This window comes from Tachyglossus aculeatus, chromosome 3, assembly GCF_015852505.1.
Source record: "Tachyglossus aculeatus isolate mTacAcu1 chromosome 3, mTacAcu1.pri, whole genome shotgun sequence".
NCBI classification, from domain to species: domain Eukaryota; kingdom Metazoa; phylum Chordata; class Mammalia; order Monotremata; family Tachyglossidae; genus Tachyglossus; species Tachyglossus aculeatus.
In genome coordinates this window covers 67,921-92,344 of record NC_052068.1, presented here as the reverse complement: position 1 = coordinate 92,344, position 24,424 = coordinate 67,921, and the positions used below count along the sequence as shown (strand labels likewise).

The 24,424-nt window shown below is 47.7% G+C and overlaps 1 protein-coding gene and 1 non-coding gene across 2 annotated transcripts in view; one reads left to right on the top strand and one right to left on the bottom strand.

The window, feature by feature from the left end:
* Positions 1 to 21,836, top strand: part of CHST15 (carbohydrate sulfotransferase 15) — an 86,276-nt gene extending 64,440 nt beyond the window's left edge. The window contains exons 4-8 of the mRNA XM_038743828.1: positions 392 to 538; positions 5,478 to 5,634; positions 13,816 to 13,972; positions 18,541 to 18,688; positions 21,425 to 21,836. Of these exons, the coding sequence (XP_038599756.1) occupies positions 392 to 538; positions 5,478 to 5,634; positions 13,816 to 13,972; positions 18,541 to 18,688; positions 21,425 to 21,618 (803 nt within the window). The 3' untranslated portion in view covers positions 21,619 to 21,836. The remainder of the gene's footprint in view (positions 1 to 391; positions 539 to 5,477; positions 5,635 to 13,815; positions 13,973 to 18,540; positions 18,689 to 21,424) is intronic.
* Positions 7,377 to 7,504, bottom strand: LOC119925931. The gene has a single exon (XR_005449858.1). It is a non-coding gene; the product is annotated as a U6atac minor spliceosomal RNA (small nuclear RNA).
* Positions 21,837 to 24,424: the final 2,588 nt, after the last annotated feature.

The window sequence follows — 24,424 nt, the reverse complement described above, 5'->3', positions numbered from 1 at the left end:
AAGGAATTAACAGCAGGTTGTGGGCCATATTGTAGCATATCCAGTCCAGTCCAGCCTCCCCCGGCCCCATCGGTACACTTTTCATTGTTGTTCCCAGGCAATAACCACCCCTACAAGAGCCTGGGCTCTTTTCGAAGATAAGTTTTCTGGCCCAAATTCATTTTTGGTCTAAATCTCACTGAGGAATTGGGAATCCCAAGGTGGCAGCACCCCCTCCCTGTGATTGTGGTCAGGGGCTTTTCGGTGGTTGGAGGATTAGGTTAACCTTTCAGAGCCCCCACCCAAGCGTCACACTTACATCAAGGAGGGAACAGGGTCGGTATGGACTTTGCTTCTCTCAGCTGGCCGCCCATTGCTTTTCCAGTTTCACACCCCTTCTCATCCCCTCTAGGGATCGTTCGCCTGCGAGATGGGCTTCGTGACCGCTATCCAGTGGAAGATTACTTGGACCTGTTCGATTTTGCTACCCATCAAATTCAGCACAGTCTTGAGGGGGACTCAACAAAAGGCCACAGCAAGATGAATAAAATCGTCATCGGTATGGCACTCCCTTTCCTTTCCCAGCCCCGCCCCCGTGGAAAGCCTGCCAGGCTCTTGCACCCCTCCTCTGCTGTTCCCCGGGTTTCCCATGGAACTCCACGCCTCCAGGCTTCAGAGGTTTGATTGACGTTTGCAGTGGGAAAGGTCATTTTCTGGATGTAGGGCGACGTTTGTGAAACTCAGATCAACACAGATCCAGTGCTTACAGTTGATTTTATGCCCTTAGGGTCTTTTTTCCCCATTCATTTAGTTCACTTATGTCCACAGCCCAAGTTTTTTTATTTTTATTAATATCTGTCTCCCCCTTTATGCCTTAAGCTCCCTCTGGTCAGGGAACATATCTACCAACTCTGTTACATGGCACTCTCCCAAAGCGCGTATTACAGTGCTCTGCAAACAGTAAGCACTTTAATAAATACTACTGATGGATTGATTTCGTTGGCCTAGGGAAGAGTTCTCAAATTAGCACCTCAGATCTGCCCCCTGGGCCTGTGGAGGATTCCTTGAAACTGAGGCAGCTCCTTCTACAGCCCACCCCGCACCCTCTGCTCCTCTGCCGCTAATCTCCTCACCGTTAGGCCTCGTTCTCGCCTGTCCCGCCATCGACCCCTGGCCCACGTCATCCCCCGGGCCTGGAATGCCCTCCCTCTGCCCATCCGCCAAGCTAGCTCTCTTCCTCCCTTCAAAGCCCTACCTCCTTTCACCTCCTCCAGGAGGCCTTCCCAGACTGAGCCCCTTCCTTCCTCTCCCCCTCGTCCCCATCTCCATCCCCCCATCTTACCTCCTTCCCTTCCCCACAGCACCTGTATATATGTATATATGTTTGTACATATTTATTACTCTATTTTACTTGTACATATCTATTCTATTTATTTTATTTTGTTAGTATGTTTGGTTTTGTTCTCTGTCTCCCCCTTTTAGACTGCTAACCCAATGTTGGGTAGGGACTGTCTCTATATGTTGACAACTTGTACTTCCCAAGCGCTTAGTACAGTGCTCTGCACACAGTAAGCGCTCAATAAATACGATTGATTGATTGATTGAGGCAGCCCAGCGTGCCCTGGGAGCTCCACGGATCAGTCAGTCAATCGTATTTCTGGAGTGCTTACTGTGTGCAGAGTACTGTACTCAGTGCTTGAGAGCGTACAATATAACAATAAACAGACATGTTCCCCACCCATAAAAGTCTAGAGAGGGATGCCAATGGCTCAATCAATCAATCATTTTGTTTGAGCATCTACGGAATGTGGAGCACTGTACTGAATGCTTGGGAGAGTTTAGTAACTGTAGGAGGCCTGAGCCCTGCCCTCAACATTTAACAAATACTATTATTGTTACTTTCAATGATAATAATAATAACTGCCATCTTCCCTCCCTCAGAATCTCACGACTTTGGTGGCATTCCCAACTCCTCTGTCCTTTACCACTAAATCCTGCCATTTTTTTCTTCACAACCTTCCCCAAGTTCACCCCTTTCCTCCATCAAAATGGCCACCAACCTGGCCCCAACTAAATTAGTGAATCAATCTTCTCATCATTCTTCCTGTCTCAAACTTCACCCCTCTCCAGTCAATACTTCATGATGCTGCCTGGATCATCTTTCTAAAACCTCGTTCTGCACCCATTTCTATACTCCCCCCAAACCTATGGTTTCTCATTCTTCTCCATCTCAAGCAGATGGAGAAGCTTCAAGCTTTCCATCATCTTTCTCCCTCTTATCTATCCACTCTCATCTCCCATTGCACTCCAGCTTGCACTGTCCATTCCTTCCAAACTCACCTTCTCACCGAGCCTCATTCTCAACCCTCATTGTCTGTTCCCTGGCTCTTGCCCTTCTTCCTGCCTTTCCAGACCTCCAAATGACAACTCTCCCCAACTTCAGCTCTCTGGAAATTCCTCCTCCTCCAAGGGGCTTTCCCCAGCTAATTTCCTTCTTACCAGACCATGACCTCACCTGCCACCTCTGCAGTAATGCAGCACTAATGCAGCGTTAATGTAGTCACAGCAATCCCAAGGAACTTAGTCTTACATCTCTTTCTCCATCTCCAGTAGCCGTCTTTCCTTTCTCCTCTTACTCCTGTCTATCAGTAAATTGTGTTGTGCCTGTTCCCCCATTGGATTGTAAATTTCTTGAGGGTGGGGAAGGTTTCCTTGATTCTACTGTACCTCCCAGGTGCTTAAGTACCGCTGACAACCACCTCCCATCAGCAGTGTACAGGGGTTCCTCAAGAGAACCTGCCCGTCTCCCTAATTGCCAATCCAAGAACGGGATAACTCAACAAGAGGTCCACAATAACAAAACCTTTTACTGGCTCGCCTTTACACTGATGCTGGGACCAGTGGCCTGCAGCCTTCAGAGCCAAGACCATTGCCACTGGGCCCCTTATTATACTCTCCAACGGTCCTTGCCCCTCCCTGGTTTCACCCCGGAGTTGGGGATCCTCATCTCTGATGTCAGTCTGGGTGGTCTTGGATGTTCTTGAGGTGTGTCCGCATATTTTGGAGTGTCCTCTGGTTGGGAGCCTGCACGGTTCTGGCAAAAGGGTCATGGTCAGGTCAACTAGTATGACCTTCTTGGGCCTATCAAGTAGGGGAAGTTTCCCTGCTCCTTCAATAGTTTTCCTGGTGAAGATGAGATGATTGATTCCTTGTTGTAGCCATATCATCCCTTCTCTGCTGTGTTTGTATAACTGTCCTCATCCCCTCCTCCATTTGTGTTCTCTTCGCTATCATGTGGCTCCTGGTACCTGACTTTTCCCGTTAATGCCAGGAACTGCCTGCCCCACCCAACTCACCTGCTCTTTCTGGTATTTCCCATAAATACAGTTTGAGTTCCTCAATGTTGGCCATAGGGCCCCTCAACCTTAATGCGTAATCTCTCTAATACTAAATATATGCTTAGCGTATGCTTAGCAGAGAAGCAGCGTGGCTCAGTGGAAAGAGCATGGATTTTGGAGTCAGAGGTCATGAGTTCAAATCCCAGCTCTGCCACTTGTCAGCTGTGTGACTTTGGGCAAGTCACTTAACTTCCCTGTGCCTCAGTTACCTCATCTGGAAAATGGGGATTAAGACTGTGAGCCCCCTGTGGGACAACCTGATCATCTTGTAACCTCCCCAGTGCTTAGAACAGTGCTTTGCGCATAGGAAGCACTTGATAAATGCAATCGTTAGCGTTCACTAGGTGCTCAATAAGTAAATCATAAAGATTTACTGAATAACGTAGCTTCTCAGAGCAAATTTCTCCCAACCCAAAAAGATGGAGATGGTACTTTCCCTCCAGATTCAGGAATTGAATTCTGCCCAATTGGAACTTCGGGACAAGAGTAGAGCCGTTAGAACTCGAGCCCCCAGGTATTTGAATGAGGAAGTCTCCCCTGCCGGGTGGCCCGCCTCTTGGCTCCATCCTGTGGAGACAGCCTGGTGTCTAGCACAGCAGTGCTCAGAGCCTTGGGAGCAGCACCTGTGTCTACTCAGACCAGAGAGAGATGGAGTGGTGGCACCATGGTGGAGCTCGGATCCTCGGGAGGAATGGGGCGGTGGCCTGCTTGGCGGAGCTTGGACCCTCAGGCACTGCACCCAGGTCCGCTCAGACCAGCAGTATGGCGTAGTGGATGGAGCATGGGCCTGGGTGTCAGAAGGTCATGGGTTCTAATCCTGGCTCCACCTTTTGTCTGCTGTATGACCTTGGGCAAGTAACTTGACTTCTCTGGGCCTCAGTTACCTCAACTGTAAAATGGGGATTAAGACTGTCAGCCCCACGTAGGACAACCTGACTACCTTGTATCTACCCCAGCACTTAGAACAGTGCCTGGCACATAGTAAGTGCTTAAAAATGCCATCATAATGATTATTATTACCAGGGAGGGATAGGATGGCAGCCCTTGTGGTGAAGCTTAAAGCCTCAGGTGCAGTGCCTGTGTCTGTTCGGACCGGGGAGGGAAGGGACGGTGGCCCCCCTGGTGGAGTTCGGAGGCTTAGTTGCGGTGCCCCTGACCTCTCGGACCAGGGAGGGGTAGGACGATGGCCCTTGTGGTAGAGCTCAGAGCCTCAGGTGCAGCATCCGTGTCCACTTGGATTGAGGAGGGAAGGGATGTGGCTCCCGTGGCAGAGGTCAGATCCTCAGGGGCAGTGCCCATGTCCACTCAGACCAGGGAGGGATGGGATAGCGGCCCCCATGGTGGAGCTTGGGGCCTCAGGCACGGCGCCTGTGCCCTCTCAGACTGGGGAGGGACAGGATGGCAGCCCCTGCGGTGGAGCTTGGAGCTAAGAGCTAAGACACTGAGCATAACCACCCATATCTCCATGGTCCCAGCACTTAGTACAGTGCTGTGCACTCTGAGGTCGCTCAGCCCATACCTCTGATTGATAATAATAATAATAATAATAATAATAATAATAATAATAATGGTACTTGTTGAGCGCTCAGCCCATACCTCTGACTGATAATAATAATAATAATAATAATAATAATGGTATTTGTTGAGCGTTTATGATATGCAAAGCACTGTTCTAAGCACTGGGGAGGTTACAAGGTGATTAGGTTGTCCCACGGGGGGTTCACAGTTTTAATCCCCATTTTACAGATGAGGTAACTGAGGCACAGAGAGGTTAAGTGTCTTGCCCAAAGTCACACAGCTGACGGAGGAGCTGGGATTTGAACCCATGACCTCTGACTCCAAAGCCTGTGCTCTTTCCACTGAGCCACACTGCTTCTCTAATAGATAGTCTCTTGATAGACTTTGATTGACAATTATTATGCTCCTCACTGGCCTGTAAACCCCCAAAGCAAAGACTTCCACACTGAGCTTGAATCCCCCTGTCCTTGGGCAGAAAATGTTGGCATCCAGAGATGCGGGGAGGGGAGATGGGAGGACTTCTGCTGCCTCCCTTGCAGGGGTGAAATCACTTCAGTCCTTTTCAATATTTGGCCTTTCTAGGAGAGGCCAGCGCTTCAACCATGTGGGACAACAATGCCTGGAATTTCTTCTACGACAACAGTTCAGCTGGGGAGCCTCCATTTCTGGTCCAGGACTTCATCCACGCCTTCCAGCCAGATGCCAAACTCATCGTGATGCTGAGGGACCCAGTCGAGAGGTGAGCGCCATCCCGGGCTGAGAGGGGAAGGGGAAGAGAGAGTCTCCCACTCTCGCGGGGTGGGGGGCTTGTCCGACCCTACATCTCTACATGCCTGACACCCAAATCTACTTCTCCAGCCCCACCTCTCTCTTCTGCAATCTCACATTTTCTCCTGCCTTCAGGACATAGAAGCAGAATTCCTCATCTTCCTTTCCAAACCCTCCCTTCTAACTTTCCCATCACTGTAAACAGTCAATCAATCTTCAGCGGTATTTATGGAGCACTTACTATGTGCGGAGTACTGCTCTAAGTGCTTGGGAGAGTACAATGCAACAGAATTAGTGGACACATTCCCTGCCCATCATGAGCTTACAGAGGCTAGAGGGGGAGGCAGACATTAATATATTTATAATTTATAATATACAATACTATACTATACAATTTAAAGACATGTACATGAGTGTTGTGAGGTTGGAGTTGAGGTGAATAGCAAATGTCCAAAGGTCACAGATCCAATTGTGAGGACTGCGCAGAAGGGAGAGCAGACCGGGGAAAAGAAGGCTTGATTGGGGAAGGCCTCTTGGAGAAAATGTGACCTTAACAATGCTTTGAAGGTGGAGAGATTGGAGGTCTGGTTGTATTCTGGTTGTATTGAGAAGCAGCATGGCTCAATGGAAAGAGCATGGGCTTGGGAGTCAGAGGTCATGGGTTCAAATCCCGACTGCCAATTGTCAGCTGTGTGACTTTGGGCAAGTCACTTAACTTCTGTGCCTCAGTTCCCTCATCTGTAAAATGGGGATGAAGACTGTGAGCCCCACGTGGGACAACCTGATCACCTTCTATCCTCCCCAGCACTTAGAACAGTGCTTTGCACATAGTAAGCACTTAATAAATGCCATTATTATTATTATTATTCGGAGGGAGATGGAGTTCCAGGCTAAGGGGAGGACTTGGGAAGATGGTCGGGGCAGGGAATGTGTCTGTTTATTATCGTACTGTACCTTCCCAAGCGCTTAGTACAGTGCTTTGCACATGCTAATCGCTCAATAAATACAGTTGAATAAATGAATGAGAGAGAAGACTGGGGCACAGTGAGTAAGCTAGTGCTAGAGGAGTGGAGTGTGCGGGCTGGGCTGTAATAGGAGATTAGTGAGGTGAGGTAGGAGCAGGCAAGCTCATTGAGTGCTTTAAAGCCGATTGTAAGGAGTCTCTGATGCGGAGGTGGGTGGGCAGCAATTGGATGTTCTTGAGGAGTGGGGAGATGTGGACTGAATGTTTTTGTTGAGCAGCAGAGAAAAGTATGGACTGGAGTCGGGAGAGACAGGAGGCCCAGAGGTCAGCGAGGTGGCAGGTGCAGTAGTCATACATTCATTCATTCATTCATTCAATCATCATCATCATCATCATCAATCGTATTTATTGAGCGCTTACTGTGTGCAGAGCACTGTACTAAGCGCTTGGGAAGTCCAAGTTGGCAACATATAGAAACGGTCCCTACCCAGCAGCGGGCTCACAGTCTAGAAGGGGGAGACAGACAACAAAACAAAACATATTAACAAAATAAAATAAATAGAATAGTAAATATGTACAAGTAAAATAAATAGAGTAATAAATCTGTACAAACATATATACACGTGCTGTGGGGAGGGGAAGGAGGTAGGGCGGGGGGGATGGGGAGGAGGAGAGGAAGGAGGGGGCTCAGTCTGGGAAGGCCTCCTGGAGGAGGTGAGCTCTCAGTAGGACTTTGAAGGGAAATAAAAAAAAAAACTTGGTTAGATGCCACGAAGTAGGTGGCAATGCCTTAACCATATATGTGTTGTATAGGCCTCCAGGACCTCTTCCATCCTTCTCAAGGGGAGTGCTAACCTTCTCTCCTTTCATACAGCAGAGAAGCAGCAGGGCCTAGTGGATACATTACAGGCCTGGAAGTCAGAAAGACATGGATTTTAGCCCTGGCTCTGCCACTTGTCTGCTGTGTGACCATGGGCCAGTCACTTAACTTCTTTGTGCCTCAGTTACCTTATCTGTAAAATAGCGATTAAGGCTTTGAGCTCCAGGTGGGACATGGACTGTGTCCAACCTGATTACTTTGTATCTATCCTAGTGCTTAGAACAGTGTCTGGCATGTAGTAAGTGCTTGACAAATACCCTTAAAAAAAAAAAGACGTGATAGGATAAGTGCTATCCCTGGTACTGCTTTCCTTTTCAGCTCTTTGTCTCATGATCCTTACAAACCTTTGGCTTGAAAAAGGTGCCCCTTTCCTGACTACAGTGCCCCGGGCTGTTCTCCTCAGCATTCAATTTCCAGTTTTCAGCAGGAGTGTGGCACTGTCCAAGGGTGTGCTTTACTGAGTCCCTGAAACTTTCTGTCAGGTCAGGGAAATTTAAGAGCAGTTTTACCTGGAACAAGATTTTCAATAATGGACTGAACAGCCATCTGAGGGCATTGCCTGACTTTGAGTCCTAGTTTCAGTACTTCTATGAGATCAAGGATCAAGATCCTCCGCACACCCGCCAAGCTAGCTCTCTTCCTCCCTTCAAAGCCCTACTGAGAGCTCACCTCCTCCAGGAGGCCTTCCCAGACTGAGCCCCCTCCTTCCTCTCCTCCTCCTCCCCTTCCCCCTCCCCATCCCCCCGCCTTACCTCCTTCCCCTCCCCACAGCACCTGTATATATGTATATATGTTTGCATGTATTTATTACTCTATTTTACTTGTACATATTTATTCTATTTATTTTATTTTGTTAATATGTTTTGTTTTGTTGTCTGTCTCCCCCTTCTAGACTGTGAGCCCGCTGTTGGGTAGGGACCGTCTCTATATGTTGCCAACTTGTACTTCCCAAGCGCTTAGTACAGTGCTCTGCACACAGTAAGCGCTCAATAAATATGATTGAATGAATGAATCAAGGAGGATTAGGTTGGAGTAGAGGCTGTTGGATATGGCAAGATGGTCATTGGTGACCTTAGGGAATGTAGTTTCTGTGGAATGAAAGAGGCAGAAATGAGATTGGAGGGCATCAAGGAGAGACTTGGAAGAGAGGCAATGGAGGCATCAGGTGCAGATAGCACTCAAGGAATTTGGAGAGGAATGGTAGGAGGGAGATGGGTGATAGCTGGAGAGAGCTGTTGGCTCAAGGGAGGGTTTTTTTAGGATAGGGGAGACATGAGCATATTTGAAGGTAGTAGGGAAGAAGGTATTGGAGAGTGAACAGTTGAAGATGGTAGTCAGGGAGAGAACAAAGGAGGGAGCAAGCACTTTGATAAGGTATGAAAGGATGGGGTCAGATGTACAGGTGGAGGGGGTAGCTTTTGAGAGGAGGAGGGAGAGCTCCTCTTGAGATACTGCTGGGAAAGATAGGAGAGTCAAAATGGGGACAGGAGGAGAGAGAGGCTACAGAGGAGCATGGGAGGTTATAGGGTGATCACATCTGGTGGTTTCGATTTACCCATAAAGTATGTGGCCTGGTCTTTAGAGGCACCTGACAACCTCTCTTAAGCTTCTCTGACCTTACCAGGTACCCTTAATTCTCTTCATCTAATCAGCCCATTCCTGTCCTTTCCCAGCACTGTCCCTCAACCCCCTCCATCCAACCCCTGCTCCCCATCCCATTCCTGACTTTTTTCCCTAGTGCCACACTTCCTCCTCCTCCCCCCATGCCTGCCCCCAAGTCATCTGACCGCCCATCTAACAACGACTCTCACCCCTTGCTTTGTCCCCCGACAGCCTCAGCCAAGTGCAGTCTGTGGTACCTCTGCTCCATCATGGGGAAGCTTCCCTTCATTCTTGACCTGTTCCTGACCCAGTCACTGCTGCTCCTCATCATCACTGAAACCTTGCTCTCCCCAGATAATAACAGTAATAATAATGAGCTCTTAGGCTCTTACTATTTGACAAGCACTCTTCTAAGTGCTGGGTTGGATACAAGCAAATTGGGTTGGACACAGTCCCCTACCCAACATGGGGCTCATAGTCTCAATCCCCAATTTTCCCCAATTTGCAGATGAGGTCACTGAGACATAGAGAAGTGAAGTGACTTACCCAAGGTTACATAGCCGACATGGCGGGGCTGGGGTTCGAACCCATGACAGATGACACTGTTATCTGTCCCCTGCTGCTTTCTCTAGAGGGGGCCACGTCTTTTCCCACTCCCCAAGACTTCTCACTCACCAATGCTGCTTTTGCACTATTCCACCTCTCCATCCCTCTCTTTCCCTTCCTTTGAAGCCCATATCATCTGTCTCCTCCACCGACTCCAGTTACTAGTCACGGTAATCTACCGCCTCCCAGGCCCCACCTCCAACTTTTTAACTATTTTGATCCCTTTCTCACACTCCTTTTCTCTTTCTACATACATTCTTACATTGATCCTTGGGGTCTTTAGTGTACACGTGGGTGTCCCCGATAACCCTTCAGCTGTCTGCTTCCTCTCATGTCTCTACTCCGCTGACCTCTTGCTCCACCTCACTGTTGCAAGGCCCTGGTTTGTACCAACCAGGACCTTCCTGGACCTGGGGAGCCTCGGTGACACGTAGTACAGTCAAACCACACCTCTGATCACCAGTGTTACTGTGGAAAGTTTTTTACGTAGCTTTACCAACGTGCGAGGGAGTGACACATACACACACTCACTCACTCCACTCCACCAAGGGTCCAACACGAGTCTGTGGTCAAAGGATCCCGTTCTGCCAATACTTCATTCTGCTTCCAATTGCTTCTTCCTTCTGCTGCTTTCGAGTGCTGCTCTCCAGCTGCTTCTGCTGCTTCTCTGTGATGCTTCTGCCGCGTGTGCCTCCTTGTGTGCTTTAGGGTGCCTCTAGTGAGATTCAAAGCGAACACCTCTTATCTGCCTTGGGCATCGCAGCAGGGGCTCTACTTGACAGTCTTTGATTGGTCCAGGCCTGTTACCAGGTAGATCAGGGAGAGAAGGCCACACCTCTATCCATGCTCATTCCCCAAAGGCCAGCAATCACCCATCCCAGGAAGAGCCCATCAGTGCCTTTGTGAGTCTCTTCCTCGTTCCTGTTCACGGGATCACAGACAGTCACTAATAAGGCAGCTTGTTGTGGGCTCACCACACTCACTTCTTCCACTCACCAACTTGGACACATGAGTGATCTCACCATCTCTAGGCACTTTAGAGTCTCCACCCTCCCCAACTCTGAAATTCCTTTATCTAGCCTCAACCTCCTCACCTGCCTTCTCTCTCACACATTTCCTCCCCACAGATATCTCCAATCTTTTGACCCACTCCAATTTTCTGAAATCATCATATCCTCTAGACTGTAAGCTCCCTGTGAGCAGAGAACATGTCTACCAACTTTATTATATTGGACTCTTCCAAGCACTTCATTTAGTGCTCTGCCCACAGTAAGGGCTCAGTAAGTACGATTGATCGATTTGATTGATTTATTCTCCATTTGGTCTCCATACCCAGCCTATCTTCTCTTGAAGCACAAATCGATGCTCAAAACTTCCCTCCCCACTGAACTCAAATCTGGAAAGCAGTGTTGCATAGTGGAAAGAGTCCGTGTCTGGGAGTCAGAGGACCTCGGTTCTAATCCAGGATTACTCCTAATCCTCTAGATGTAAACTTGTTATGGATGGGGACTGTGTCTGTTATATTGTTATATTGAACTCTCCTAAGTGTGTAGTACAGTGCTCTGCACATGATAAGTGCTCAATAAATACAATTGACTGACTGACTAATCAATCCCGGCTGTGCCACTTACCTGCTGTGAGACCTTGGGCAAGTCAGTTTTTATGGTATTTGTTAAGTGCTTGCTATATGCCAGGCACTAAGTGCTGGGGTAGATACAAGCTAATCTGGTTGGACACAGTCCATGTCCCACATAGGGCTCACGGTATTAATTCCCATTTTACAGATGAGGTAACGGAGAAGTTAAGTGACTTGTTCAGGGTCACACGGCAGACAAGTGGAGGAACCAGGATTAGAACCCAGGTCCTTCTGACTTTTTTTATGGATTTGTTAAGCACATACTATGTGTCAGTGTGTTAAGCATTGGGGTAGGTACAAGTTAATTAGGTCAGACACAGACCCTGTTCCACCTGAGGCTCACAGTCTAGGAGGGAGAAGAGGTATTCCCATTTTATAGTTGAGGAAACTGAGGCACAGAGAAGTTGACTTGCCCAAGGTCACACCACAAGCAGCTAGAAGAGCTGGGATTAGAACCCAGGTCCTTCTGACTCTCAGGCCTGTGCTTGCTCCATTAGGTCATGCTGCTCCTGAACATGTTTAGTTTGGTGTGACTTCCAGGTTGAGATGTCCTGAAGCTAGGAGAAAGTGCGAGAGGGCAGAGAAGGAGAGAGGAGAGGACTGGGCATGTAAATTTGGTTGAAGCCACGGGAGTGAATGAGTTTTCCAAATGACTGAGAGTGGATGGAGAATAGAAGGGGCTCCAGAACTGAGCCTTGCAGGACTAGATGCTGTCCTCGTGGAAGCCCCAAATAAGCCCTCTCCCTTCTGCATCACCTACGCACTTGGATCTTTAACCCCTTCATATTCTGCCCACATGTCTGCTGTGTGACCTTGGGCAAGTCACTTCATTTCTGTGGGCCTCAGTTACCTCATCTGTAAAAAATGGGGATAACGGTGTGAGCCCCATATGGGACAGGGACTGTGTCCAACCTGATTAACTTGCATCTACCCCAGTGCATAGAACAGTGCTTGGCACATAGTAAGGGCTTAACAAGTACCATTATTATTATTATATTCACCCCCTCCCTGCACACAGCACTTACATCCATCATCATCATAGTCAAATGCCATCGAGTCATTTCCGATTCACGGCAACTTTATGGATTTATCCATAGAGTTTTCACTTACATTCATATTGTAATTTATTTATTTATATTAATGTCTGTCTCCTCCTCTCCAATTCAGCCCTCTTACCCGACTAAGCCCTCTTTTATAATAATAATAATAATAATGATGGTATTTGTTAAGCGCTTACGATGTGCTGAGCACTGTTCTAAGCGCTGGGGTAGATACAAGGTAATCAGGTTGTCCCACATGGGACTCACAGTGTTTGGCACATAGCACTTAACAAATACCAACATTATTATAATCCCCATTTTACAGTTGAGGTAACTGAGACACAGAGAAGCTAAGTTACATGCCCAAAGGCACTCAGCTGACAAATGGCGAAGCTAGGATTAGAACCCACGACCTCTGACTCCCAAGCTCATGCTCTTTCCACTAAGCCACACTGCTTCCCTGCTAGCTCTCCCTTCTGCATTGTCTATGCACTGGCATCTGTGACCTTTGGGCAGTTGATATTTACCCCACCCCCAACCCCACAGCACTTACGTACATATCTTATATGTAGTTAAAATTATTTATTTCTACTAATGTCTGTCTTTCCTTCTAGACTGGAGGCTCATTGTGGGCAGGGAATGAGTCTGTTGATTGTTATATTGTACTCTCCCAAGTGCTTAGTACAGTGTTCCGCACACAATAAGTTCTCAATAAATATGATTGACTGACTGCTCTGCATATAGCAAGCCCTCAATAAATATCACTGATTGATTGATTGATAGTCTATAAGTTCCTCGTGGGCAGGGAGCATGATTATCAACTCTCTTGCATTGCCCACTCCCATATGGTTAGTATAGTACTCATAACACAGTAAGCCTGCAATCGATAAATATCATTCATGGACTGAGTTCTTGGTACCTTGGGATTTGTCTCTATCATAGGACAACAAAGACTCCAGGAGAGTGTGGTTTCATAAATGACCACATTCTGGGAGCTCAAAACCAGTCCGTCAGGGAAAGTGTATGCCTAGAAGCCATGTTAGACTAGGGACTCAGTGATGGTGAATGAGCAGGGAGTGAGGGGGGGAGTGAGGGAGACGAGCAGGGCTGTCCCTCAGCTATTTGCTGTGGGACCTTGGGCAAGTCACTTAACTTCTCTGGGCCTCAGTTCCCTCATCTGTGAAATGAGGATCAAGACTGTGAGCCCCATGTGGGAACAGGGACTGTTTCCGACTTGATTAGCTTGTATCCATCCCAGAACTTAGAACAGTGCTTAACACACATAGTAAGTGCTTAGCAAATGCCATCATTATTAAAGAGGTAATCCCCCACCTTCAAACAGTTGATGGTAAGGCGCTGACTGTTATTGGAAAGTGGACACTTTGCACTCCATTTAGTAAGACATCTTTGCTTTTCATTTGCAGATTGTATTCAGACTATCTCTACTTTGCAAGCTCCAATAAATCTGCAGAGGACTTTCATGAAAAAGTGGCTGAATCCCTGCAGCTGTTTGGAAATTGCTTGTTGGAATATGCGCTGAGAGCCTGCGTCTACAACAACACACTTAACAACGCGATGCCGGTATGTATTCCCAGCTTCCTTTGCCACTTTTAAGCAACAGCACATTTAGTCAGCAAGATCAGGGAGAATCATGGTGTCGAGTTCTGCATACAAACCAGGGACGCGTTGAGTGTGCAGTGCTGCCTATGGGTTCCCTTTGAGACATTAGAAAGAGAGAACACAATTTTGGTGTATGGGTTAGCCAAGTGCCTTGTGCCTTTGTCCCCCGTGGATTGTCGGTGATGACAAGGCAAGAGTGCCATGCAGGAGAGTGCGAGTTTGGTTTTTCTGTGGCTGAGCGCAGATGACTGAGCGTGGATGTTCTGAGCACAGGTGGGTTGGCAGTAAGACCTGGGAACACCACTGATTTGCCTAAGAGTCGATCAATCTGTCCTATTCCTTGAGCACTTACTGGATGCAGAGCAGTCGTAGGCACTTGGAAGAGTACAATACAAAAGAGTCAGAGAATGTTTCCTACCCAGAAGGAAGCAGTGTGGTCTAGTGGATAAACCTGGCTCCATCACTTGTCTGCTGTGTGACCTTTGGCAAGTCACTTCACCTCTCTGCGCCTCAATTACCTTACCTGTAAAGTGGAGACAAAAACTGTGGGCCCCATGTGGGACAGGAACTGTTTCCAACCTGATTAGTTTGTATCTACCCCAGTGTTTAGTACAGTGTCTGGCACATGGAAAGTGCTTAAAAAATACCAGTAAAAAAAAACATTTAAAATTTTTTTTAAAAATTTTTTAAAAAATGTACCTTATAGTCTAAAATCCTTAGTCTGGCCTGGAATTCCCTCCCCATTCATATCCAGCAGATGGCCACTTCCCTTATCTTCAAAGCCCTACTTGAATCACATCTCCTGAATCACATCATGCTGAGAAGCAGCGTGGCTCAGTGGAAAGAGCACGGGCTTTGGAGTCAGTGGTCATGGGTTCAGATGCCGGCTCCACCAGTTATCAGCTGTGTGACTTTGGGCAAGTCACTTAACTTCTCTGTGTCTCAGTTACCTCATCTGTAAAATGGGGATTGACTGTGGGACAACCTGATCACCTTGTAGCCTCCCCAGCGCTTAGAACAGTGCTTTGCACGTAGTAAGTGCTTTATAAATGCCATTATTATTATTATTATTATTATTATCTCCTCCGAGGGGACTTCCCTAAGTCCTCATGTCCCCTTTTGCCCTCCCTTCTGTGTCGCCTATGCACTTCTGTCTGTAACCCTTCAGGATTTTGATTTCCTCCATACCCCACGTGGCACTTATGTACATCAATCAATCAATCAATCGTATTTATTGAGCGCTTACTATGTGCAGAGCACTGTACTAAGCGCTTGGGAAGTACAAATTGGCATCACATAGAGACAATCCGTACCCAACAGTGGGCTCACAGTCTAAAAGGGGGAGACAGAGAACAGAACCAAACATACCAACAAAATAAAATAAGTAGGATAGAAATGCACAAGCAAAATAAATAAATAAATAAATAAATAGAGTAATAAATATGTACAACCATATATACATATATACATATGTACATATCCATCTCTAATTTATTTTAATATCTGTCTCCCCAACTAGTCCTTGTAGGTCATATCTGCCCACTCTCCCAAGTGTTTAGCTCAGTACTGTATACCTAGTTGGCATTCAATAAATAGCATTGCTTAATGGATTGATTGAATTCACTGGAAATGCTCCGCTGGGGCCAGAAATAGAATGCAAGTCTTCCGACTCCCAGTCCCAGGCTCCATCCTCTTCCTGGCCAGAAGGTGGGATTCAAATGTTCCTTGGAATTAGCATATCATAAAACCAAGTTTCATGGCAACTCTGCCAGCTGGGCCTCTGGATTGTTGAGTCAGGGGGAAAGCCTTATGCCTGGAGACCCCCCTGGGACTGGCCCCCCACCCCATCTCCCAGAAGCGTCTGCCTTACTGACACAAGTCATGCACTTGGATCTGCGACCTGTGGACATTTGATATTTGTCCACCCCCAGCCTCACAGCACTGATGTACATATCTTTAAATTGTATTTATAAATTACTTATTCATATTAATGTCTGTCTCCCCCATTAGACTGTAAGGTCATTATGGGCAGGGAACGTGCCTGCTAATTCTGTTTTACTCTACTCTTCCAAGTGTTCAGCACAGTGTTCTGCGTGTAGTAAACGCTCAATAGATACCATTGATTGATTGATTGATGGGTCTAGAGGCCCTGCTAAATGGCCCTTCTTTTCCTGTTCTCAGATTTGGTCCCCTGTTGCAGACTTTGAGTGTCATATTTAAAACTGAGATTCAAACCGAGGGGACAAGTCCTTGGCTCCCGCCAGATCCTCCCTAATGGCCCCAGCTCACATTCCCAGATCGATCCTTACTGGGGTCAACAGAGTTCAGATGATGGCCAGCTATTTGTCAGGGGTGTGTGTGTGTGTGTGTGTGTGTGTGTGTGTGTGTGTGTGTGTGTGCGCGCGTGTGTGCGTGTGTGTGCCTGCGCATGTGCATGCCTGGGGCTTGTATTCATATAAAAAGATGTAAATTCTAAGAACTGTGGTTCCTTTTTTCTCTTTAGATCACAAATAGCGTGATGAATCAGTGATACGTAGTGAGCACTGACTGTATAGAGTACAGAGCTCTGTTCTAAGTGCCTGGGAAAGGACAAGAAAGTAGAGTTGGCAAACACGATCTTTGTCCACAAGGAGTTTACAAACTAGTGGGGGAGACAGACTTTAAAATAAATTGCAGCTAGGGGAAGGTTATGAGCCTTTGTACTGTGGAGTGGGGTTGGAGTGGGACCGGGGGTAGGGTGAATATCCAAGTGCTTAAGGGGTACATGCCCAAATGCAGAGTTGACATAACCATGCTAAACATCAAGTCCTTATGGGCAGGGAACATGTCTACCAATTCTGTTATATTGTACTCTTCCAAGTGTTAGTACAGTGCTCTGTGCACGGTATTTCATTCAATTCATTCAATCGTATTTATTGAGCGCTTACCGGGTGTAGAGCACTGTACTAAGCGCTTGGGAAGTACAAGTTGGCAACATATAGAGATGGTCCCTACCCAACAGTGGGCTTACAGTCTAGAAAGGGGAGACAGAGAACAAAACAAAACATATTAACGAAATAAAATAAATAGAATAAATATGTACAAATAAAATAAATAAATGAATAGAGTAATAAATATGTACATACATATATACAGTAAGCACTAAAGAAATGGTTGATTGATTGATTGAAACAGAAGGAAGGAGGCCTTCCCAGACTGAGCTCCCTCTTTCCTCTCCCCTTCATCCCCCTCTCCATCCCCACTGTCTTACCTCCTTCCCTTCCCCACAGCACCTGTATATATGTATATATGTTTGTACATATTTATTACTCTATTTATTTATTTTACTTGTACATATCTATTCTATTTACTTTATTTTGTTACTATGTTTGGTTTTGTTCTCTGTCTCCCCCTTCTAGACTGTGAGCCCACTGTTGGGTAGGGACTGTCTCTATATGTTGCCAATTTTTACTTCCCAAGAGCTTAGTACAGTGCTCTGCACACAGTAAGCGCTCAATAAATACAATTGATTGATTGATTGATTGATTGAAGAAAGGGTAAATGCGAGAAGTGAGGGCTTAGGAAGTCTTCTTGGAGGAGGTGTGATTATAGGAGGGCTTTGAAGATGGGGAGAGGATCAGTTCTCAGTGTCCATGTGGGGTAGATTCTCAGGGATCAGGAGCAACATTCAGCTTCTCCTCTAATTGCCACCTCCCCACCCTACCCCACCCCACCCCCTGCCATCATCATCATCAATCGTATTTATTGAGCGCTTACTGTGTGCAGAGCACTGTACTAAGTGCTTGGGAAGTACAAGTTTACTAAGCGCTAGGGAAGTACAAATCAATCTGTCAACAGCTATGCAGAGAGTGTGAGCTGGAAAGTGAAATGAAAGAACTACAGAAACTGAATGCACTCTGTGTGCTTGGAAGTATTTTCCCCAATAGCTCAAGTGTGAAAGCATTTAGGGCCAGGTCTTGGCTAATCTGGGCCAAACTTTACCCATAGTTAGCACTCAGTCAATCAACATTATTTATTAAGCACTGATGATGTGCAGAGCATTCTACTAAGAGTTTGGGAGAGCGTACAATATAATGTAGTTCAAAGACTTTTCCCTGGCCTCAGGGAGCTTACAAATTAGAAACATGATGCATAACAGTGTGCATAGAGCACTGGTCTAGGAGTCAGCAAGTCACGGGTTCTAATCCCTGCTCCACCATTTGTCTGCTGTATGACTTTGGGTAAGTCACTTCAGTTACCTCATCTGTAAAATGGGGATTAAGACTGGTAGCCCCTTGTGGGACAGGGACTGTGTCTAACCTGTTTGTATACCCCCCAATGCTTAGTACAGTGCCTTGCGCATCGTAACAAATACCAGTATTATTATTATTATTATTTTATTATTATTTTTACTACAAATGGATTTCCAAAGCCACGTCATTGATTATGGGCCAGTGTCTCTGGACCTGGATTTTGTACTGTCTATGAAAAGTTTTTTCCACAATGGAAGGAGCAGAGAGAGTCACATTATCGTTTTTCCTGGCTGTCAGGTGAGGTTGCAGGTGGGGCTGTATGCTGTTTATCTCCTGGACTGGCTGGCCATCTACGAGAAAGAGCAGATCCTGGTTTTGCGCCTGGAGGACCACGCGGCTAACGTCAGGCACACCATGCATAAGGTCTTCCAGTTTCTGAATTTAGGTATGAGTTCTGTGCTTTGGTGAGGTGGAGGGGAGGGGGCTGCTCTTCCACCAGCCCCTGGTTGATTTTAACCAATCATAAAAATTGTGGTATTTATAAGTGCCTACTATGTCACTGTACTAAACACTGGGATGGATACAATGAAATCAGGGGCCTCCTGGTGTGGGGCCCAGATGCATACTACTGGGAATGATAATAATAATATTTGTTAAGTGCTTACTATGTGCCAGGCACTGTACTAAGCGCTGGGGTAGATACCAGCAAATCACATTGGACACAGTCTCTGGTCTACATGGGACTCACAGTCTCAATCCCCATTTTACAGATGAGGTACTTGAGGCACAGAGAAGTGAAGTGGCTTGCCCAAAGTCACGCAGCAGACAAGTGGTGGAGCCAGGAATATAACCCATGAGTTTCTGATTCCCAGGCCTGTGCTGTATTCAATACGCCATGCTGCTTCTCCGGGAAGCCCAAAGGCAGAGATGCCTGAGTGCTGGGGGGCACTGTGGGTGAGACATGGACCACCAAGAATGCTTGAAATGAGAAAATGCGTGAAGCAGTGTGGCCTATTGGAAAGAGCACAGAGTCAGAGCAACTGGGTTCTAATCCCGATTCTGCCACATATTTGCTGTGAGAATTTGAGCGAGTCACTTAACTTTTCTGTGCCTCAGTTACCTCATCTCTAAAATGGGGATTCAATACCTGTTCTCCTTCCTATATAGATTGTAAGCCCCATGTGGGACCTGATTAACTTGTATCTTTCCCAGTGTTTAGTACAGTGCTTGGCACACAGAAAGTGCTGGTGCTCATGAGGAAATGGTCTGGCATAAATTATTTATATATTGTAGGAGCAGGTGGGAGGACAAAGGTAAAGCAGCAAGTAGTGTGAAAGTTGCTACCACTCCCAGAAAGATGCAGCCTAGGGAGGCCTGGGACAGTAGCTCATTTTTGGTCTCGTGTCTTCATTTCCACTCCCTCCCGGAAGGACTCAACACACTTGCGCAGAGCCACAGCCCACAGGACCACAGGTCCGCATGCTGAGCACATCAAAGAACTCAACACATGTGCAGGTCCACACCCACAGGACCACAGGTCCGTATACTGAGCACATGTCGTCTGCAGAACTGGGCTTTTGTCTCTGCCCAGGAACATAGCCCCTCCCGTGGCCCACTCCATACCTCCCCGCAAGGCTCCCGCTGGTGCAAAGGTTTCATGGCCTGTCATCGGTTGCCCGGTGAGTGATCCATTCCTGGAGCCAGTCAGTGGTCGCTGCCATCGGAGCCTGGGGCTTGTGACAGGGCACGCCAGGACCCGCCAGCTCGGGTTCACCTCCACAGCGTGGCTGGGGTCCGGGGCTCGGGTGCTGGGCGGAGGCGAGGGGTCGGAGTCGGACCTCCACCCAACTCCAGAGCGTGGGTCCCCTCCCTGCGGCGGCAGGCCTAAGCATGGAGAGGTGTTCTGCACAGAGGAAGCACTCAATAAATAGCATTGATTGGTTCAGATTGATGCAGGAAGTCAGAGGACGTGGGTTCTAATCCCGGCTCCTCCACTTGTTGGCTGTGTAACTTTGGGCAAGACACTTAACTTCTCTGTGCCTCAGTTACCTCATCTGTAAAATGAAGATTAAGATTGTCAGCCCCACTTGGGACAACCTGATAACCTTGTATCTACCCCAGTGCTTAGAACAGTGTTTGGCACATAGTAAGTGCTTAACAAATACCATCATCATTGTTATTATTATTATTGATTGATGGATGGATGGATTGTGGACGGGACCATCGGTCTCATGGCAAGGGCAGTCAAGCTCCCACATAGGTCCAGGACGTCCGTCACTCCAAGCTGAGAGCTGGGGAGTCCGAGGGAAGGAAGGTGCTCACGGAGGGTCGGAGTCCAAGCTCCTCTCGCCATCAGGGCCCAGACTGTGTGGGGAGTGGGTGGGGAGCCAGAGCCAAGGCTGCTGTCTCTCTGCAATTTCATGCAGTGTCTTAAAGGATAACAGTGTGACCTCCCTCCTGCCTGGTATTTCCTCCCTCAGGCCTGGAACCTCCTTCCCTCCACTCTCCCCATCTTCAAAATCCTCCTAAAATCCCATTTCCTCTAAGAGGCCTTCTCTGTTGAAGTCCTTTTATTTCCCCTATCTGCCCTATCCTCCACATCAACTCTGTACTTGGCTCCTTCGGCACTTTGATACTCAGCCCAGCCCCATGGCACTTACGTCCATATCTTTACACCCTACTATTTCCCCCATCTATCATTTATTTTAATATGTCTCTCCCTGTAGGTTGTAAGTGTGTTGTGGATAGAGCCCAAGCACTTGGTATAGGGCTGTGCACACAATAAACACTTAATAAATGTGATTGACTGAGCGACTGACTGCGAATCCCACTTTGGCCTTTTTGGCCACACACACAAGTGAGTGAAGAAGACACCACTGTTGGGGAAGGCCAATATGGGACTTCAAGCTGGGAGCTTCAAGCCCAACCATACTATGCCTGTACACACACACACACACACACACACACACACACACACACACACACACACACACACACACTCTCTCTCTCTTTCTCTCTGTCATCTTTGACTACAAAGGACTACTAGACAGAAAGAGTACTCATTTGTCATAGATGATCATTCACTAGCCTCTAGTCATGCTAGATGACCAAATTGAGTGAAATCTTGAAGCCGGGAAGTGGAGTGGAAAATGAACTGAAGCTGTTGATCTCTGCCTCCCAGGGCCCCTGAACGAGAAGCAGGAAGCCCTGGTCACCCGGAGTCCTGCGTCCAACACGCGGCGGCCAGAGGACCGCAACCTGGGGCCCATGTGGCCAGTGACAAGAGAGATCCTCCTCGCCTTCTACCAGCCCTTCAACGCCAAGCTGGCCCAGGTCCTGGGCAGTGCTGCTTTCTTATGGAAAATGTCACCGTGAGGCAGTCGGGAGGACAGGGGGCAGCCGTCGTGGCCCCACGTGAAGATGCTTCCATTCCTGGGTTCCATTTTCCCATTGCGAGGAATGTGCTTCCTAACTCCCTAGCTGTCTGCATTCTGCGGGACAAAACCCTCAGCGTGTCTCTGAGTTGATTGCCTGGTGGCGGTCATCTGACCCCTTCCCACAGCTCTCCCCTGCCCCCCACCCACCCCATCACTCTCCCGCTCCCCCACCCATGTAGGCAAGAGGGAAGGAGGGAGGGAAAGCCTGGCAACAGTGAGAAGCTGCGTGGCTTAGTGGAAAAGAGCCCGGGCTTTGGAGTCAGAGGTCATGGGTTCAAATCCTGGCTCCACCAATTGTCAGCTGTGTGACTTTGGGCAAGTCACTTAACTTCTCTGTGCCTCAGTTACCTCATCTGGAAAATGGGGATTAAGACTGTGAGCCCCCCGTGGGACAACCTGATCACCTTGTAACCTCCCCAGCGCTTAGAACAGTGCTTTGCACACAGTAAGCGCTTAATAAATGCCATCATTATTATTATTATTCTCTGTGCCACACAGTTCTACTCACTGTACCTCCCAACTTGCTGCGAGATAAGTCTGAGCAGAACCACCAGCCACCGGGCTCACAACTTCCTTTCTCATGAAACCTCTTTCTGTCCAAGCCCAGTTTTCGTTCACCCATTTCAAATTGGCAGTACCCCCCATTTCTCCCTTCTTTAGGCAAAATGTGTGTCCTTCCAGACCTTTAGTTCAACTGAAGTACTGCCCCTGGGAAAGCTGCCTCCAGCACCTTCCTCCACCTATCTGCTGGACAGACTCTGTTCTGGTCTCCCAGGTAGCTGCTGGGATTTTTGCCTGGAGGAGCTAGCCAAATGCCACGAAGGGGCAGGATGTGGAGAGCTGAGGGTCACAGGCAGGTAGGTGGGCAGGTGGGCCTCTCCCAGGTGCCCCCCTCTGTTGGAAGCCCTCTCATCCACCGCAGCATGGGATGAGAAGAAGTGTTTCCGCAGGGTGGGTTGAGCAGCAGTGGGGGCGGTGGCAGTGGTGTTAGGGGTTTGGGGAGGAGCTGTGCCTCAGAGCTGAGCTGATCTGTGCACGAGTCAAGGAACCGTCTCTGCCTGGGATGGCCGTCTCCAACTGCCGGGGGGTTTCCAGCCCCAGACTCTACCCCAGCATCATCCAGCTCCGGTGCCACTCACAGACTGTGTCCATCTGCTCCCGAGTCAGAGGCGACGAGCCCGGCTCTGCCAGCTGGGTTCGGATGGACAGTAGCAGGCCTGGGCCTGGTTCAGAGCCTGGGAGGTTGGAGGCAGCAGAGGAGGCAAGAAGCAAGGGTGGAAACCAGAAACCCTGTTTCAACATGCCCGCATTCAGACCCTAGAGAGCCACTTGCAGGGGGTGGTCACAGGGAGGTTTTGGAAAACAACGTCTTTCCACTGAAGTAACGGCCCTGCCAAACCAGGACCTGGAAACCCGGAGTGTGGGGGTGAGGGAAAGGAGGGCAGGGGAGAGAGTGGGGTCTCTCCCCAGGAGTGATCCCCACCCCTGGAATAGGTAAACAGGATCCAGTCCTGCTCACGACCGTCAGCAAACGGGCCTAGAATCTCATGAGCTGGACAGTCTGACCCAGACTGGCTCGAGGCCAACAGGATATGGTCAATCGATAGCATTTTTTGATCACCTCCTGTGGGCACTGTTCTGTACTGTGTGCTTGGGAGACTTGGTATCCCTGCCTTCAGGGAGCTGACAATCTAGCAGGGGGCGATGGACACTAAAACGGGTTACAGATTAGAGGAAATAGAGGGTCCAGAGATAAAGATCTGTATGTAGGTGTTACAGTAGGGGTGTGAGGACCTAAGGGCTTAGGTAGAGTGGAAGTGCCGATGTGGGAGTTGGAGGATAGATAGTGTATGTTAGCAATCAGGGAAAACCACCTGGAGGAGATGAATCAGGGACACTAACTCTGAAGACCCTGGCAATATATGTATATCCCCCAGCAGCTCCACTCACCGAAATCGGCTTTGGAGAGACGGCTGAGGAAAGATTTGATAGGGGAATGGTGGGAACACAGCCAGTCACTGTGTATATTTATTTGTATTGTCATGTTCATGTGTGTTTTTTTAAGTGGATCCATTTCTGTACTGATGTTGACAGAGAGTCAACACTCTGAATGTCTCTTTGACATTCACTTAGTGCCACGAAACTTACATACCGGTAAGTAAATATTTTGCTACAACACGTACTGCAGTTCTAACGAGAGTTTTTCTTACGCACACCTATGCATGTGGAGAACATGTATTGAATTTCTGCTTCTTAAAGAAGCATTATTAAATTGTACTGTACTGGCTCTAGTATTGGTTAATTATAACTCCTTTTCTATGCCAAGAATGCCCACATATCCGTACTGATGCTCTTGAGAAGTTCCAATCACGCTTTTCAAACGTGTTAAAACAGATTCTTTTTTTCTCATATAAGGCATAGTTATTCTTTGTAGCATTGTGAATTACTGGTTGAGCAGAACTGAATAAAACAATGAATCTCCAGCTTCTACTGTTAAGCTGAAGGGAAAATCGACTGTTCCTATGTAACGTGATGTTGGGGGTATTGTGTGTTGCCAAATGCCATGTGCCTGTTTGGAAGTTATATTCCTCTGTTTGCAGTAAGGTATGTTTGAGTCACAATCATTATTCTGTAGGTTTATTAATGCTTAACATCATTAAATATGAATTCATGATTGCTGTCCAAATACAGCACATCAATTTCTTTCATGACTGTGTATTATCAAGACAATGAAAAGGCTCTGA